General features: G+C 43.9%; 1 protein-coding gene across 2 annotated transcripts in view; it reads left to right on the top strand.

The window, feature by feature from the left end:
- The window catches only part of PTCHD1 (patched domain containing 1), a 53864-nt gene that overhangs the window by 22739 nt on the left and 14252 nt on the right, over positions 1-16873 (top strand). Inside the window, exons 1-2 of one of the 2 annotated variants that reach the window (XM_032474887.1) lie at positions 11744-11797; positions 13670-14330. In XM_032474887.1, the coding sequence (XP_032330778.1) occupies positions 11795-11797; positions 13670-14330 (664 nt within the window). In that variant the 5' untranslated portion in view covers positions 11744-11794. Of the gene's footprint in view, positions 1-11743; positions 11798-13669; positions 14331-16873 lie in introns of those variants that run through there. The other variant, XM_032474886.1, reaches the window with a different exon arrangement.

Below are 16873 nucleotides of genomic sequence, written 5' to 3'. Positions count from 1 at the left end.
AAAAAGGCTAATGTGTCTCTGAGTGTTATTTTTTTTTTCAAATAAAGAAAAGCCAAAGAAATGCCTGCTTCCTTTACCATCAGCAAAAAGGAGGATGAGAGATCATGTCAGCTCAGAATTCTCCATTTCTGGCGGGATGCAAGCCTCATCCCTTCCTGAGGAGTCACGGTGCATTCTTGCCTTCAGTAGACCCTGGGCCCAGCAGGTGATTAGCTTTAAACCTTAATGAAAGACTGGGCTCTGCCCCAAATCAGGGAGAAGTGCAGTTGATAGCATCCGGACATTTATATTCACGAACATATCAGAGCCACTTGAGAAATATTTGTTGCATACCCACTGCATGCAAGTTGGCAACACGAAAGAAACGTCCACCATCAAAAGACTGCATATGAAGAGAAGCTCAAAATATCGTAACTTTACTCCCTAAGGGCTGAGTTTTGACATAACCATTATTTGAGTCTACAAGAAACTGAGGGGTTGGTTTTAGAATGGTTGAGGGTTTTGAGGACACTAGGAAACTAATTTCAGAGGCTTTGCACATTATTAGACATCTTAGTTTGGGTTCCCCCAGAAGCTGACCTTAAAACAAGAAAGCAAATAAAGGTAGTTTATTTGTGAGGTGAAAGGCAACTGGAGGGGAAGCAGGACAGTGAGACACAGGAGAAGGAGCCTCAAAGGGTATGTGATTGAGTAGGCCACGGCTGTGGGCAACCAGGACAGGACCCACTGGGGAAGCTCTGAGAACCAGTTTGAAGCACACTCAGCCGTGGGTAATCCCACCCATGGGGAGGGAGCTGGGTATTTCTGTGCCAACTCCCATCTGTCATTGGTTGAGGTCTGCTCTCAGAGGATGTTAATTCCCCAGAACTTTTGGCCTGCCAAGCAGATGGCAAAGTGGGCTCTCTGACAAAGAGGGGTGGGTGCTTGCATTCGAAGTGAGGCAGGCATGTTCTCAAGAGGTAAGGGCTGGAGGATACAACCAGGGTGCCAACCACATCTGCCACAGACGAACTTGAAGCAACTGGCCAAGAATGTCTGTACTTGTATGGTCTATGACTGCACTTTGGAATCATACATACGGAAAAGTGAAAGGCCACACAATGGCTAGATCTGCACATCAACGAATCTGCAATTGATAGATGACACATTAAGACCCAAACCTGGGAAATGGAGCTCAAATGTTTAATCAGTACTGCAGATTTAAAAGTTGTCATCAAGGGAACAGGGTATAGCTCAGTGGAAGAGTGCATGCTTAGCATGCACGAGCTCCTGGGTTCAATCCTCAGTACTGCCATTAAAAAAAGAAAGTTGTCATCAGATTCTACTACCTGGCTTACTCCTTGGGCTAAGATGTCCAGATATGTTTAAAAAAAAAAAAAAAGCATCAGCCTTCTGGCTCCTCCAAGTCAGTATGACCAGCCACCTTGGTTCAGATCTTCACTTCACCAATAACTAGTTACTGTATTAATGTTTTACTCCATTTCCCTGCCTACAATCTCCAGCCTTCCCATTCCAGCTACCACCTGCAGAGAGAGAGATCTTCCCAAGACACAGTTCTGATTATCTCATCCTCTGTCTGAAACCCCTCATTGGCTCTCAGGTGCCCATAGAACAAAGTCTGTCTTCCAAGTTCAGAAGACAAGGCCTTGTGTGATTTGGACCTTTCTTGACTCTTTAGCTTTTCTCTCAGTTCCCCGACCAGCCTGAATCACTTTCTTTCCCCCGACAGCTGTTTTGTGCCTCTGAGACTTTGCCCATGCTGTAGCCTCCACCTGATACACCCTCCCGAACAGTTCCATACCCCTATGCCAAGCCTCTGCCTGGGGTTAATTTTTTCTCATTCTTCAGATGCTAATTAAGAAGTCACTTCCTCCAAGAAGTCTTCCCTGGTGCCAGCAAGGTTGGTGTAGGTGCCCTTCCCTTAATATCCAGTACCTCTCCCATCTTAGAACTCCATGCAGATTTTGTAATTGCCTCGTTGCCTGTCTGTATCTCCCACAGTTTGAATGCTCTGGGAGGGGAGAGCCATATCTATCTTGTTCACATGGCTTGACCTAAGATTTACTAGTAGTTACTACTAAATAATGGGTGAATGTGAAGCTCCTCCTTTATCTGGCCCCTCTCTCCTCTCCAACTTTGTATTTCATTGCTCCCCCCACTGGTACACACACCCCAATATACTAGATTCCATGTATCGCCATTACATCCTTTAGCTACTCCTATCATAGAACTGTAACACTTTACTTCACTTTGTGGTTCACCTGTGCTAACCAATTCTGAGAATCTGCCTAAGTCCCTCCACTGGACTCTAAGTTTCTTGAGAGTAAAACTATGTCATAATGTTCTTTATCTTCCCAGGGCTTATATTAATGTCCAACATAGCATAGACACTTAGTATATACTGAGTAAATGGTTCATTGCTATAATTGATGATGAAATGCAGACTTTCTCTATATGACGTCTAACTCTCACCAAAGCAAACATGCTCTGGTCTCCCACCTACCACCTGTCTGAGACCCATCACAGACTTCACATCTGCGAGCCTTGAAAAATTTCATCAGCCAAGTCTGTGAGCCACTGTCATCATTAAAGCAAGACAGAAACACCCAGAGTGACGTCTTTGGACATGCAAGCAATCTTTGCTCTTGGCTGGACGAAGCCACATTTCAGTAAGAAAACCAAGTGGAAGCTATCTGGCTATTCCAGCAAGGCCAATGTACTCAGAGTAGGTAGATGGAATGTTGTAAGTGTGCTGCAGATGCATTTTGCCTCTACTGCAGTGAGCAGAACTGAGCTACCTGAGAGCTGAATCCTGCAAAACATCAGAGCCTTGACATGGAAGGAGATTGCAATGGTGGGAACGTGGGTGGGGTTGGAAGTAGTTAGAGACGGCAAGAATTTCTCCAGATTCCTTTCCCAGACGCCTGTCTGATGACAGGATAGCATCACCTGCAACAGTCTAGGTTCTATCAGTGGTGATGTGTCTGCAAACCAAAGGACCACCATCTCATGCCCATTGTGAGGCATAAATTGATGAAGTCACATCAGTTCTCACCTACTGAGACACCAACAAATAAGGAGAACATCCTGCTTTGCTTGCGATGGTCCCACTTTCTGCCTATGTTCCTGTGAAATTACTAGTGCCCTCTTGCATTCTCAAAAGTGTTCCAGTTTGGATGATAAACTTTATGGTCACCCTACACATGTACAGCATTAACAGCAGGGACAGAATCTTCAAATAGACATGACATTGGATGTTGGCACATGGGAGTTTTTGTATTAGTCTCTCAACTTTTCTGTATTTTTAAAAAACTTTTCCCCTCCAAAAAAAGAAACCCAACAAACAAATACACTAGAAAAATTCAAACTACTCTATAATTAAGCATAACACATAATTATTTCAGTACCCAATCTCCTACCTAAATTGTTTCTCTGCTCTTATATTTTTAAGATTATATTCTAACCATATCCATTTGTCTAATGAGGTCAGCCATTTGTCTGCAGTGTGTAAGTGACAGGACTAAATTCAATGTCATCTGTTTATTTAAGATGGAAATGATATGCATGTAGCACAGTAGCCTTTGGGTACAAATGAAGTATCATTCAATGTCACCAGAGAAAATATAAATCAGTAAGAAGGAACAAACACTGAAGGTTCAGTCAGTACGGCTTTGCTGGGCTTCCTCTATGTGCCAGGACACAGGATGGAGTGAAACAGAGTCCCTGCCCTCATAGAGCATATATATTCTAATGTTAAACTGCCCTTGGGGAGGAGTGATACTCAAATCCTCTAGCACCCCAACTTCAATCTGATGTTTTGCAAGAAATCCCCAAACTGCCAGCACTTTCCAGTAATATGTTCTATAAAGTATTTTTTTTCCTTCTCTGTGTGTATATGCGGGGTGGGAGGAGAGTCACATAGAAAATATATGAGATGGAAAGGATGCTATCTGGACTGATAAAAGTCATCTCTTCACATATCTGTTTTCCTCGTCTCCAGCACATGTTTGTCATTGGTAACAGGGTTGTGGCTTCTCTCTGGGGTCTCTGTCATAGATATCTGGCATTTGCTGGGCCTAGCTGTTCAGTACAGGTCAGTCTTGTGCTTCTCCTAGGCTGTTTTGTTATGTGTGACCCCTTGATTTTGCTACGTCATCACCAGTGTTAATTCAAAACTGCTGCTAGCCACGTCGTTCTGTGGCTTGACTGTGCTTAAGCCTAGTACCCCAAAACAAGGTCTTCAATATCCAAATGGCCAAAGCAGAGAGATTAGGGCGTATAGTCTTCACTTTGCCAAAGGAACTCCCATTAGGGGACAATCTTATGAACCTGGGATTTAAATCTGAGCTGATCCACTTAATAAGTTTGTGACCATGGCAAATTATTTAAGTTCCTTGAGGCTCAGTTTCCCCATCTGTAAATGCAAATATAACATCTACCTCCCTGAACTGCTGTGGGGATTCAATGAGATGATAGATGCAGAATTCTTGCACCAGAACCCAACACTCTGTAGGCAATTAACACCTTTTAGTTTCCTTCTTTCATCCCCATCCTAGCTCCCCGCCTAGTTGGATGTGCGCGGTAATCTAACTGGGCAGCTAACCTGGAAAGGGTGGGATGATTTCAGGCTGGGAGCTTATCCTAGAATTAGGGAGTGCCAACTTGTAAACACATACCATCCAGATATTCTCTTTAAATATTTGTATTGATGCATGTGATTAACCCTGTTTACTCTTTAGATTCTCAGTAAAGATGTGAGCAACAGTCACCTTTACATGTCATAGAATACATTTTTCAAGAACAACTGAGGAAGTTCTATGGGTTAAAGAAAAAAATTAAGGAGGACAAGGCAAAACAGGATAGAAATGGAGGGTTTTTGTTCATTTTGGTTTTTGCTAACAACCTTTACTGGGTACCACTAGCATGACAGAGACTAAATTGAGCAGTTTACATTCAATTTCTCATTTCACCTCCAACAATCCTAATGAGATAGGTACTATTATTGACCCCATTTTACTGATGAGGAAGCTGACATACAGAAGCAACTGTTAACAGCTCAGTGTTCAGGATCAGGCATCTCCTAAGAGCCACAGCTGGCTAGTGAGTCCAGGCAGTCTGTTTCCTTTACCCCACACTACGCCACCAACATTAGCACCTCCCAGAAGGGTCATGGCCCTAGCAAGCTGAATTACAGAAACGATTATGGCCTTGACCATTTGCTCTAGAAGACCTCTTTAAAGATTTGGAAAAAGAGGGCAGCAGCTGAGACCCTCCTGTGATTTTTAAGGTTTCAAGCTTTGTAAGGTCAGTAGTTTGGTGAACAGAAAAAATATATATTTCTGGGGGGAAAAAGTGCACTATCAGGTAACACACGCTGTTATGAATTATATCAAGCACTCGTCCTTGTAAAGCTCACAGTCCATCATTCAGGAGCACCATCACTATGTCATTAAGTGGAACTTTTTTTCTTGCTCAGTGCCCATTAGAAATTTAGTAAATCCTTTGGAGGAAAAAAAATGCCAAAGATTTCATCTGGTGGAGACAGTTGTTCATAATTTGGTACGTTTCATATTGTCATTAATTATTTGCTGTTTCAAATATTTCAGGGATGTGGGTTATTATACAGCATTTTTTTCCCTTAAGCTAAAACTGCTTAAAGTATGAATTTCATTTGCATGCAAGGACTCATGTCCACAGTATCTGCAGTCTTATTTCTGCTTGTGGAAAAGGGAATGAGTGGATTTGTGGGATATTTCCTAGTCTGACACTATTATCTTTTTTCCTAAAACCCTGTTCTGGTACCACCAAACTGTCCTTTGGAAACCAAATAAAACTGTCTGACACTCCACACCCCTAGGGGAGCTCTGGTTCTGACAGGACTCTTGGGAAGGAGGAGAACTAAGAGGGGGAAAGAACCGACCCTCACTGAAGGTCAGTTAGGTGAATCACGTAAACTTGCCTATGCTGAACCACTTTTTAACCTATAGGAATGACAATTTCATATAGTTTAACCCAATATTAAATGCCAGACAAGACACTTTTTATATGTTATCACACTTGATCTTCATAATGACCCTAGAAGGTCAGGTTTATCCCCATGTTACAAATAGCGAAACTGAATTAAATGCCTAAAGGAATTGTCTTAGTTTTGGTTCCCCCCAAAGTTGATTCAGAGTCAAGGAACTGATGTGAGTAGTATATTTGGAAGACGACTCCAGGAAGCACAGGTAAGAAAATGGCAACGTGAGGCAGGGACGGGAAGAAGTAAGTTATGGGGACACTGTCCAGCCAGTTACTCTGTGGGCAGCTGGAGCCTAATCCCACTGGGGAACTCACGCATGCTGCAGAGTCCTCTCACTTTGGGGACAAGGGAGCTGGGCAATTTCTGCACAAACTGTTTTCAGTCATCAGTCCAGGCCGCTTGGGATTGAGACAGTATGTTAATGCCTCAGTAATTCCACATCAGGCTGGAAAGAGGGCTGATGTGCACCGAAGTGGTGAGGAGACAGGGGTAGGGCCACACTGTGCCTGCTCCAGTCCCACAGCTAGAACTCACAGAGGCAGGGTTTGAACTGGTAGCATTCTGACCTCACAACCCATGTCTTCCCACTAAAGATGCTGTCAAATCCTGGAAAAGATCAGGGGTTCCAGGAGAATTGGGACTCAGTTCTAGGGTGACGTCTGGACAGCTGTAAGTCACTAACCAAAGAAGGTACCACTCCATGCTTCCCTGCTGTACAATAACTACTTTTGTGTCACCCTCTAGAGTTTACAAAATGCATACACATCCATCACTTCATTTGGCCCTCATCATGCCCATGAGACAGACCAAAATCCATCCCCTCATGAGATTTATTCATGTGTTTAACTCCGTAACTATTGAGTATAAGTTCTAGGAACTGTTCTGGGTGATGGAGATGTAGAAGCAGACAAAACAGACAAGCACTCCAGCACGGTAAAACACATCAGATTCTAGTGGGGGCAAAAGAATAAAGAGACAGACATAGAATGTAATGCCATATCATAATTGGCTCCATGAAAAACTTAGAATCAGTTAAGATGATGGTGATGGCGAGGGAGCTAGTTTTTTAATTGGGGATGAGGTCAGGGAAGATGATTCCATTTGAGCAGGGACATGAAGGAAGTGAGGATATATGAAGGGACAACATTCCAGGCAAAATCCAGAGAAAGCCAGACTGTGTGACGAGAGCATGGTGAGACGTGGATGCGGAGAGAGCAGCAAGGGCAATGTACCATCTTGTTGGCTACCATCAGGACTTGGGTTTTTGCTCTTAGCACGATGGGGAACCACTGGGGAATTTAGAGCAGGGAAGTGGCATGATATTTGTTTTCAAGGGTTCATTTTTTATTTATCTCTGACTCATGCAGCCAGCAAGACCCACAACCAGGACTCGAAGTCTTCTGACTTGTGATCCAGTGCTTTTCCCACTCAGATCCACGGTTTTTCTCCAGACCTAGATGTCCTTGGGATCCTTTTTTTTTTCTGTCCCTTGCAGAGTTATTTGTGGTCTCCTGACCAAATCTTAAAATGGCTGTTGCCAGTTCCCCAGGCATTTGGCTCCTTGGGACTTCTCTTTGCCTTAGCCAATGAGCTTTAACATTCTCCCATTTCTGAGAGCATCCTGTTCTCGTAGAGTTAGCCAGCACAACTCATGACCCACAAACTTGCTCAAGCAGAGTTTAAGCTTGACCATGAAAGTCAAGTGAGGACAGCAAGATTCAAAAATAACCACTCTAATCAGAAAGTTTAACTTTACAGATTTCCAGGGGTCTTCATATCAAGGAATTTTGTTTTTCTTTTTGGTAATTAAGACCGAGTAAAACTTTCTCCCAGACTATGGGAAAAAAGAGAGTACCGGACCTGTGGTCCACTGCATTCTTTCTCATCCAGACCAACGTGGAAATCAGGCAAGGGCTGCAATGAGATAATGCAGTTGCCTTTTCCTTCATCTTTACTATTTTTTTCCTTCTAAAATCCAAAGCTGCAATGGTTTTTCAGTCAAGGCTACAAAAACACACAACCTGTTTGGGGAATTATAAATGTGGGGCTTTCAGTGTCAACACCCGCAATAAGAGTGTTTACTCCCTGGTAAAGCAAGGAGAAAAACAGAAACATTCCACTTTCCCAGACCTGCAGTGGCACGACAGTACTGACAAAGGGAACCGTTTGTCAGGACACTAGGCACACATGTACAGACGAAGCATGTGGATAGATAATGGATAGTCACTTGTTTAGCTATATCCACAGCTTAAATTTGGTGTCCTCCGAACATGTTATGTTTCAAAGGCAGAATGATATTTCTGTTCACTTATTAAGGAATGACTAACTTGCTTTTGGCTGCACTACAAATGAATCACGGTAACAATCCCCAACTTGCGACTGATGTTCTGATGTAATGCATTTCTATTAAAAGAAGAGGAAAGAGAGTGGGTGAGAGTGAGATCATGCAGAGACAGAACCTAACATCGGGGGAGCCTGCGTAACTGATGAACTGCAGAGCCCAGATCCATCCACTTGAAGGTGTTTTCTTGTGTCCTGGGTGAGGATATCCTGCCAGTTGGTTTCTACCCATTTACAGTCAAGTGGCAGAATGTAGACCCTGATCAAGACCTGGAATGTGGAGGGATTCAGTGAAGAAAACCTTTCAATTGGGAGTGAAAACCAGATATTCCTTGAAAGCACTTTTTAAAGTAATTTGGGTTTAGTGTCCATTTGAAGGTAATATTTGGGGGCAAATGATAGAGGTTAGAAAGGCAAACCAACAACCTCCCTTTTTAAATTGTTTTAATGTGCACAGCTAATTTGGGAGACGCAGAGGAAGGAGTGGGAAGGTGAGACAAGGAAAGGAAGGCAGCCGGTAACGGTGGTGTCATCCGGCTGATTCCCCCTGGGAACGGGGAACCTCCACCTCCTCTGAGTCTCCCATGGCAGCTGAGGCTGCTGGGGGACAGCTGGAGGTGTTAATTGCCCTGCCAGGCAGAGTGGTCTTCCTGCCTTCTCTCTCCCCGTTTGCAAAAAGGAACAAATACAAAAAGAGCTGGAAGGGACTGTAAAAGGCCTTCTGAACCCACAGGTATTTTTCCTATGTTAATTACCACGCCGGAGCAGACACTTCCTTCCTCCCAGATCCCTTCTGTATTCTCCTCTACAAGGTGCCCCTGCTGTCTTCTGAGGAAGATCTGAGTGTGCCAAGGAGAGGCAGAGAGGAAATTAGACTCTGGCCTGTCGTGACCAGCAGCCCACACTGGCTTTGTCCCAGGCTTCGGCAGAAGGGGATTAGAAGAGCCAGTGCCTCCCCAGAACGGGAAATCACTCAGAGAAGGAAATCTTTTTTTTTTTCCCCCGGTAAACCTACTTTCTCTACCCTGTGGTTTTCTTTCTGGGTCTCATCTACTATCGGATCTGTCACTGACCTAAAAAGAACTTCAATGTGTTGGAAAAGCGTACTTCAAGCCACTGTAATAAATCTCAAATTGATATTTATGAAGTTAACTTTCTCTCACACAGGATCTGATTGTATACTTTGTGGCTGTCACTCATCTTAGAATTATGTCATGTTAGAACCAAATGGTCTGTCCGTAAAGATTAGCTAGACCAACCTCCTTTTTTACTGAAAAGCCTGAGCCCTTAAGAAGCAGAGTTGACATTCCCAGGGTCTCTGACACTCCTACCTAAGCAGCAAAAGCCAGTCACACCAAGGCTGGTCATTTGAACCAGGTGGCCTGACAATTCTTCCTCCTTTCCCACTTCCTCTTCATCCTCACTACAGTTCTGAAGTCGTCCTGGTCTTTTGCTTCAGCTATAAAGTGGGAATACTGATTTAACCATTTCCATAGAAACTTGTACTGAATAAATTTTTTAAACTGTATAGAAAGTACTTAGCAGACTAGTTACTATTACTATCCTCATTCTTAACCTGAGGGGTGATGAAAGAAAAGAGTCTAACAATTTAAACAGTATGTTCAGAGCCTTGGAATAAATCTCAATTTAACATTCAGTCTGGCCTATTTGACAGCAAATACAGTAACAATAAACATACTGTGATTGAGACTGACACTAAATTAGGCTTGATTATGACAGAGCGCTCATTGTTGTATATTGTTAGGTTCTTCCCTTTGTTTGGGTGTTGTATCTCTTGTGATTTTCCATGTGTAAGTGTGAGTACCCTAAATTCAGGGAAATTACCCTATTATTGACAATGCAGTAGATTTGGTGAGTACTTACTGAATGTATGTTGAGTGAGTAATCCAAACTCTATACATAGGCATAGAAACATGGATGCTATGTTGATTCCCATGACAGATTCAGACTATATGAAGGGTCAGGACTATTACTTTGTGTCCTGTTACCCTCCTTTTCTTTTCTGAGGGTCTCTGACTAACAATAAGCTTATGTGAATTGAGATTGTCCATTCTGTGGACTGAGGTGTCTCGGTCACCATTTCACTATTATGCTTTGATGTTTTCCTGTCTTTCTTTTCCCCTTCTGCCCTCAAGAGCAAAGATTAATGTACAAGCAAAGATGAAGTCACTGTAAACTAACTTGTCGTCATTTTTACCTTCCTTTTCTTTTTTAGTGCAGAAATTAAAATTAAAAATAAGTATAAAGCAAATAAAAAAAAGCATAGCTTGGATCTCTGGCTTCTGTTTCCCTCTGTGAATACAATCTAAGAACACCTACTAGTGTCTCTGCTGTCCAAAGCGGGCTCCTTTCGGGATGTAAGTCAAGGCATTCTAAAACTTTATACAGGTAGATGTCCAAGTAGCAGGTACAGTGTGTCTGCCCGTGGCTCCGTGGACAGCCAAGGGTAGACTGTATGTGTGTGTGATGTGTAGGTGTAAGACCCAAAAGTCAGAACAGAGCAGTTCCAGACGTCACAGAAGGGACTCTCAATTCTCCTTTCCCATGCCTCTTATTATCCTCTCCCCTCTTATCCCGCAGTAGAATCCCACAGGTTCCCCCTGCCAGGTGGGTGGCCTCAGCCAACACACCCCCTCTCTGGTTGCTTTGTCACTCAGCATCTCCCTGCCACTCAGAAGCAAGAGTGACACACGTTCTACCCACCTTTCCTTCGGAAATTCAAAGCAGATTAATCTCCCAGCAGCTCTGGTCCTGAGAGTTAAGAAATCTTCCCTCCCAAATTTCAGTAAGGTTCTCATTTTCCAAGTCTCCCTCCTATGATCTTGTGGCCCAGAGGTTAACACAGTGTCTGCTTTCTTTGGTCTGTGGTCCCAGGGGTCACAGCAGTAGATCTGCAGAGTTGGCAGATCACTAAATGGTTTACAACTCCCCACCCAGCACGGCACGGTCGCCTTAGAGAATGGATGGAAAATATCCCCTTGCTATAATTGGGTTCAGCCCTGTGGCTTAACACCATCTTATTTGGCAATCTTTTTCTCTTGACATATTTAGTAATCACTCTAAGGGAGATTTATTAGACTGTTCATGGGAACAAACAATGCACTAAATATTACACATATGCATGCTTTCAATACCACTCCTTTTCTAGCCTATTCTGGATCTTTCCCCCAAAGTCTTTCTTTTAACTCGTATCAAAACCCTCTCTTGTCTTTAAATTCCTCTTGGTTCTTCTCTCCTCCAAAGTAACCTTTCATATTTTGGAAATTTTTTTATATTTAGGAGTTCTTTTAATCAAAATTCACTGGGCCAAGCCTAGAGAAGAATGGATGAAAACACACTCTCAGAGCTTAAAGCCATTAAAGACATTCTACTCATCATCAAACCCAAAGCATCAACACAAAAATTTAGCATATGGTGAGAGCTTTGTGAAAACAGTCTCCTAGTTATCTCTGGGAGATCGAGTGTGTGTGGGTAGGGGGTGTGGGTATGGGTGTGTGTGTGTGTGGTGTGTGTGGGTGTGTGTGGGGTGTGTGTGTGTGTGTAGAACTCAAAATATTTCAGCCAGGTGTCATACAAGGAAGTGTTTCCTGAACATGAGCATTGGTGCCCATGCAGAGATGTGAGGGAAGAGGCACTGAGAATTAGGATTAACAATTCATGCTCTGTGCGAACTAAAGGACTTTGACAGCTGGTGCCCCTCAGACATTTTCAGAAACCTTAATAAATATCCCACTCATCCTGCACAGCAAAATGTCTTAGCAAATAATCCATCTACCGCAGATTTCAGAGAAAAATCTCTCAGGGTCATGGAGACGCTCAGAAGGTTATGAGTTATAATGGAATAGCCACAGCACAGCAACTCCAGATGTGAGGCTTTTATCCCCCTTATGTATGAAATGCGCTTCTCCGTTCAGCAGGTAGGTAACAGTGGCTAGCTCCGCTCTTGGGAGAGCCCACCTGGTGCCAGGCATGGTCCTAGATGCACTCATTTCCTTAACACTCAACTCCACGTCTACCACTGGCCTCGTTTGGCAAACTGGCCTCATTTCACAGTGAGAAGGCCTTATCTTCTCACCTTACACTGTAGATGACACATACCCCTACATGTCTGAACTTGAGCACTTGTAACTTTTACGGGTGGGCAGTGAAAGCATAAATTCAAGATTGCTAGACTAAAGAAGGACCTTCATCCAGTGCCTGGCATCGCCAACCCACAGGTGTATGGTGAGGGGCTAGGAGCCCAGTTTCCAGAGCCAGACCACCTGGAATGGCCCAGCTCTCTTTTACTATGTGCGTCATCTTGGACAAGTGACTTGGCTTCTCTGTCTCAGTTTCCTTGTCTGTTAAATGAAGCTAGTGCTTGTACCTACTTCAGAATTTCTTGCAAGGATTAAATCAATTCATATGTAAAAAGGGCCTAGAACTGTGCCTGGCATATAGTAGGGGCTATTAAATGGGTATCTGTGTTCCCCTGTGCACTTGAATCACAGGCACACAGAACTAGGCATGGCAAATCTGATTCAGGGCAAGGTGTACAGAGTAAATCCTACTGGGCTCCTTGAGTGTGATTCCCCTGTATCTCAGCCAAGCCCCTGAAGTTACAGCTCCCTTCCCAGAGAAGCAAAGGAGGAAATCGAGAGAAGTCGGGGGCCCTCAAGGTCAACCCCTTGTCTTTTATGTCACAGAGTGACTGAACTGAATGGAGAAATCACTTCTCTGCCCTAAAAATCAGCAGCCAGGGATGGGCCTGCAGAGGACCTCTGCACTTGGAATTGCATCGTAGTTCACTTTGGACATCACCGTTTCCGGGGAAGACTGAATGGTGGACCTATATAAGATTTTCAGATATTTATAGATCGACTGAGTCACAAAGAACACAAAATGGAGAAATAATGCTGGTGCTTCTCAAACTCTTGCTGCATCAGAATCCCCTGGAGGCTTGTGAAAACCCACATTCCTAGGCCCCCGCCCCAGAGACTGTGACTTACCAGGTCCTGAGGATTTTCATTTCTGACAAGCTCCCAGCTTGTGCTGATGCCACTGGGCCAGGGAGCACACTGTGAGGACCACTGGTCAAATGTGTGTTTTACATCCTGACTACCCATTTCTGATGTAAGGTTATGACATTTAATTTGAACTCTTGCTTAGAGACAGCATGAGTGACTCCCTTCTCCCACCCACCCCAGTCAAAAAAAGAAAACAGACACTGGAATCCACAGAGCTAATGACACTTATTAATGTCTTATTTTTGGTAATAAACGCTGACTCTCACTTTTTTCCCCCTAGTTGCATGCTGCTGTGACCAGGATCCAGGTTCCAAGGCCTGGTTTTAATTACACGTTCGCCCACATATGTATCCTGAATAACGATAAGACTTGCATCGTGGATGACATAGTGCATGTTCTGGAAGAGCTAAAGAATGCTCGGGCCACCAACCGGACCAATTTTGCTATCACGTACCCGATCACTCACTTAAAGGACGGGAGGGCAGTGTACAACGGGCACCAGCTTGGAGGTGTCACTGTGCACAGCAAGGACCGGGTGAAATCCGCAGAGGCCGTCCAGCTCACCTACTACCTGCAGTCAATCAACAGTCTCAATGACATGGTGGCTGAGAGGTGGGAGTCCAGCTTCTGTGACACCGTCCGACTATTCCAGAAATCCAACAGCAAAGTCAAAATGTACCCTTACACGTCCTCGTCCCTGAGGGAAGATTTCCAGAAGACCAGCCGTGTATCGGAACGTTACCTGGTCACCAGCCTGATCCTGGTGGTCACCATGGCCATCCTCTGTTGCTCTATGCAGGACTGCGTCCGCAGCAAGCCCTGGCTGGGTCTGCTCGGGTTGGTGACCATAAGCCTGGCCACTCTCACTGCGGCCGGAATCATCAACCTTACCGGTGGGAAATACAATTCCACCTTCCTGGGAGTCCCTTTCGTCATGCTAGGTAATTACTACCCTTCTTTTTTTCTGTTTCCTCCTGCTGCTGGTGGCGACTGGGTTCCTAAAAGCCAAGGAGTAGCCGTCTAACAACTTTGTTTCATTTATAGCATCTTTCTTTTGCCCAGAAGCCCTGGGACCAATTCTATAAGATGCTGGTGGTTGGCAAGAAGCAACTTTATCTGGTAAATGTGCCAGAAGTCCAAAATCCTGGGTTCTAGTCCTGGTTCTCCATTAAGTAGCTGCATGGTATTCAGCAGACAGTAATCTTCTCTGTGCCGCAGGGTCTTAGACTGGGCTTCCCCAGAAGACAAGGATTTAGCTACAAGTGGTTTGTTTGGGAGGTAAGCCCAGGAAGCCCCAGTATGGGAGTGAGGACAAGGGACCAGGAAGGAAGACGATTCAGGGTATGTTAACAAGCAGGTTACTACTGTGGGCACCTGGAGCTCAGTCCCACTGGGGACCTTTGAGAGACCTCAGAGGTCTCCTTGAGGGGTGAGGAAGCTGGAAGCTGCACTCTGTACCAGAAACCCGGTGTATGAGTCATTGAGGGCTCTCCCCAGGGTCATGAGCTCCCCAGCACTTCCCAGGGAAGACAGGGTGCATTTCTGCAGCTGGAAAACTCCTCAGGTTACCAGTGTTTGGAGTAAGAAGCCTTCCATGAGCTCAAGAATGGGGAATGGGAGGGCACACGGGTTGGACTCTGACAGTGTTCACTACCCTCAGTTTCCCTACCCGATGGACAGAGTCGATGTGAACATCACACATATGATAAATGGGCAAGAACTTTGAAGGCAACAAGTGAGACATTAACAGGAAGGTAACTTTTCCCCATCCTTATCTGAACTCAAGAGAATGTTTTAAAATGATGGTTTGAGAATTCTACTATATTCTCTTGGGGGGGCTGCAGGAATTTGCTCATAGAGATAATGTTCAAAATAAAGCCAGAGTCATCATGATAGAGTATCAGTCGCTCTGCCCATCTGGTATTGAAGACGGCATGCCCAGCAAGCTGGATGGCAGGGTTCTCGTGGGCCAAGGATTCCAACAGTTAGCTTTCCCCCTTTTCTTTGGCAACTTCTCATCAATTAACTTTAGCAAAATTAAAATGTCATTTGGAATCAGATAGTGACATGACAAATGAAGTGGCATTTCTCATTGGCTGAGAAGTAACTCTGGTGGAGTTCATTAGTATGCCTTATGCCCTGTTTGGGGGTAGGAGAACAGAAAAGAATATCCTTGGGAAATCTCAGCGGCCTGATGGTTGAGCGATAATATGCAGGGCCGGCAGGGCCGCAGAATGCCGTGCGCCCTCGATGCTCTGTGGCCTGCGGGAATTTAGACCCAGGCAATAAACGTATACGAGGAGCATTTGTGGAAAAGTGGGGCACTACATGGAGACTGAGCATGCTGTGAATTTACCAGATCGGTTTACTCATCACTGCTGAACACAGCAGAGAAAGGGGCTGCTGCATTTCCTCCTGAATGCAGTCTGTTAAGATGGCAGCATAACTTGCCTCTTGAAAATAGCCCCCAGATGATGTGTGCCGGCTGTGGAATACAGGGCGGTTCCTTGAAGAGTGAGTAAGGACTGGGGATTAGTAGCTTCCATAGAGGCTTGAGTCAAGATTTAAATTAAGGTGTTTTGCTCATGATTAGTCACATGCTTGGGTGGTTTGGGATTTTTTTGTTGCTGTTGTTGTTTTTAGCTTTTCATTTTAAAAATACAGTGTTTTTTGTTGTGATTGTTTTTGTGGGAGGAAGATAAACAGGGATAAGGGTTTGTGGGAAACTGAAGGGAGACAGTAAGGTTCTCAAGGTGAGGAAAAAGGATGTTAGGGCTAGAAAAAGGACTATCGTTCCTGGTTTTATGACACTCTGAGTAGTTCCCAGTATGCTCAAAGAATGATACAATATTTAAAACTTTCTAAAAACTACCTGCATTAAGTAAAATAAAATTACAGTATTTAGAGCTTCTTAAAATTCATTTTTAAGCAAAACCAAATAGTAATACTCAAAACTTCTTAAAACGAATTTCACTAAAAAAAATCTATTTCACTATTAGTAAAATGAAAGGAAATAATCAAAACGTCTTTAATTTTTTTAAGTAAAACAAATTACAATACTTAAAATTTAAAGATAGCATCTTAAAAAAAAAATCCAGAAAGAGGAATGCCACAACTCCACAGAAAGTGAGTATCAGTGAACTTGACATGAATTCAGTTCAGCAAAATCTGGCATTTGTAGTGAAAGAGACCAAGCGCCGCAGCTACCCAATACACCCTCGTTTGTAATTTGTGAGGAATGTTACATGTATTGATTTGATGGCAGTTTTCCCCGCTGACAGTCAGTATGCAACCCTTCTGTACATTTTCAGCTCAAAGAGATTTCAAATTACTTAGTCACAACATGAAAGAAAGCTGCGCGTTTTAGTAGCTAAGGCCCATTTGCAATAAATAGTTTGCACCATGTAATGGGTGCTTAATATGCTCGTAAAGCCAGTAGTGTCTGGATTTAGGATGGCTGCCCTCCTGTATTTCTCAGATAAAC

Source organism: Camelus ferus, chromosome X, assembly GCF_009834535.1.
Source record: "Camelus ferus isolate YT-003-E chromosome X, BCGSAC_Cfer_1.0, whole genome shotgun sequence".
In the NCBI taxonomy this organism is placed as follows: domain Eukaryota; kingdom Metazoa; phylum Chordata; class Mammalia; order Artiodactyla; family Camelidae; genus Camelus; species Camelus ferus.
This window is presented reverse-complemented; position numbering and strand designations above follow the sequence as displayed.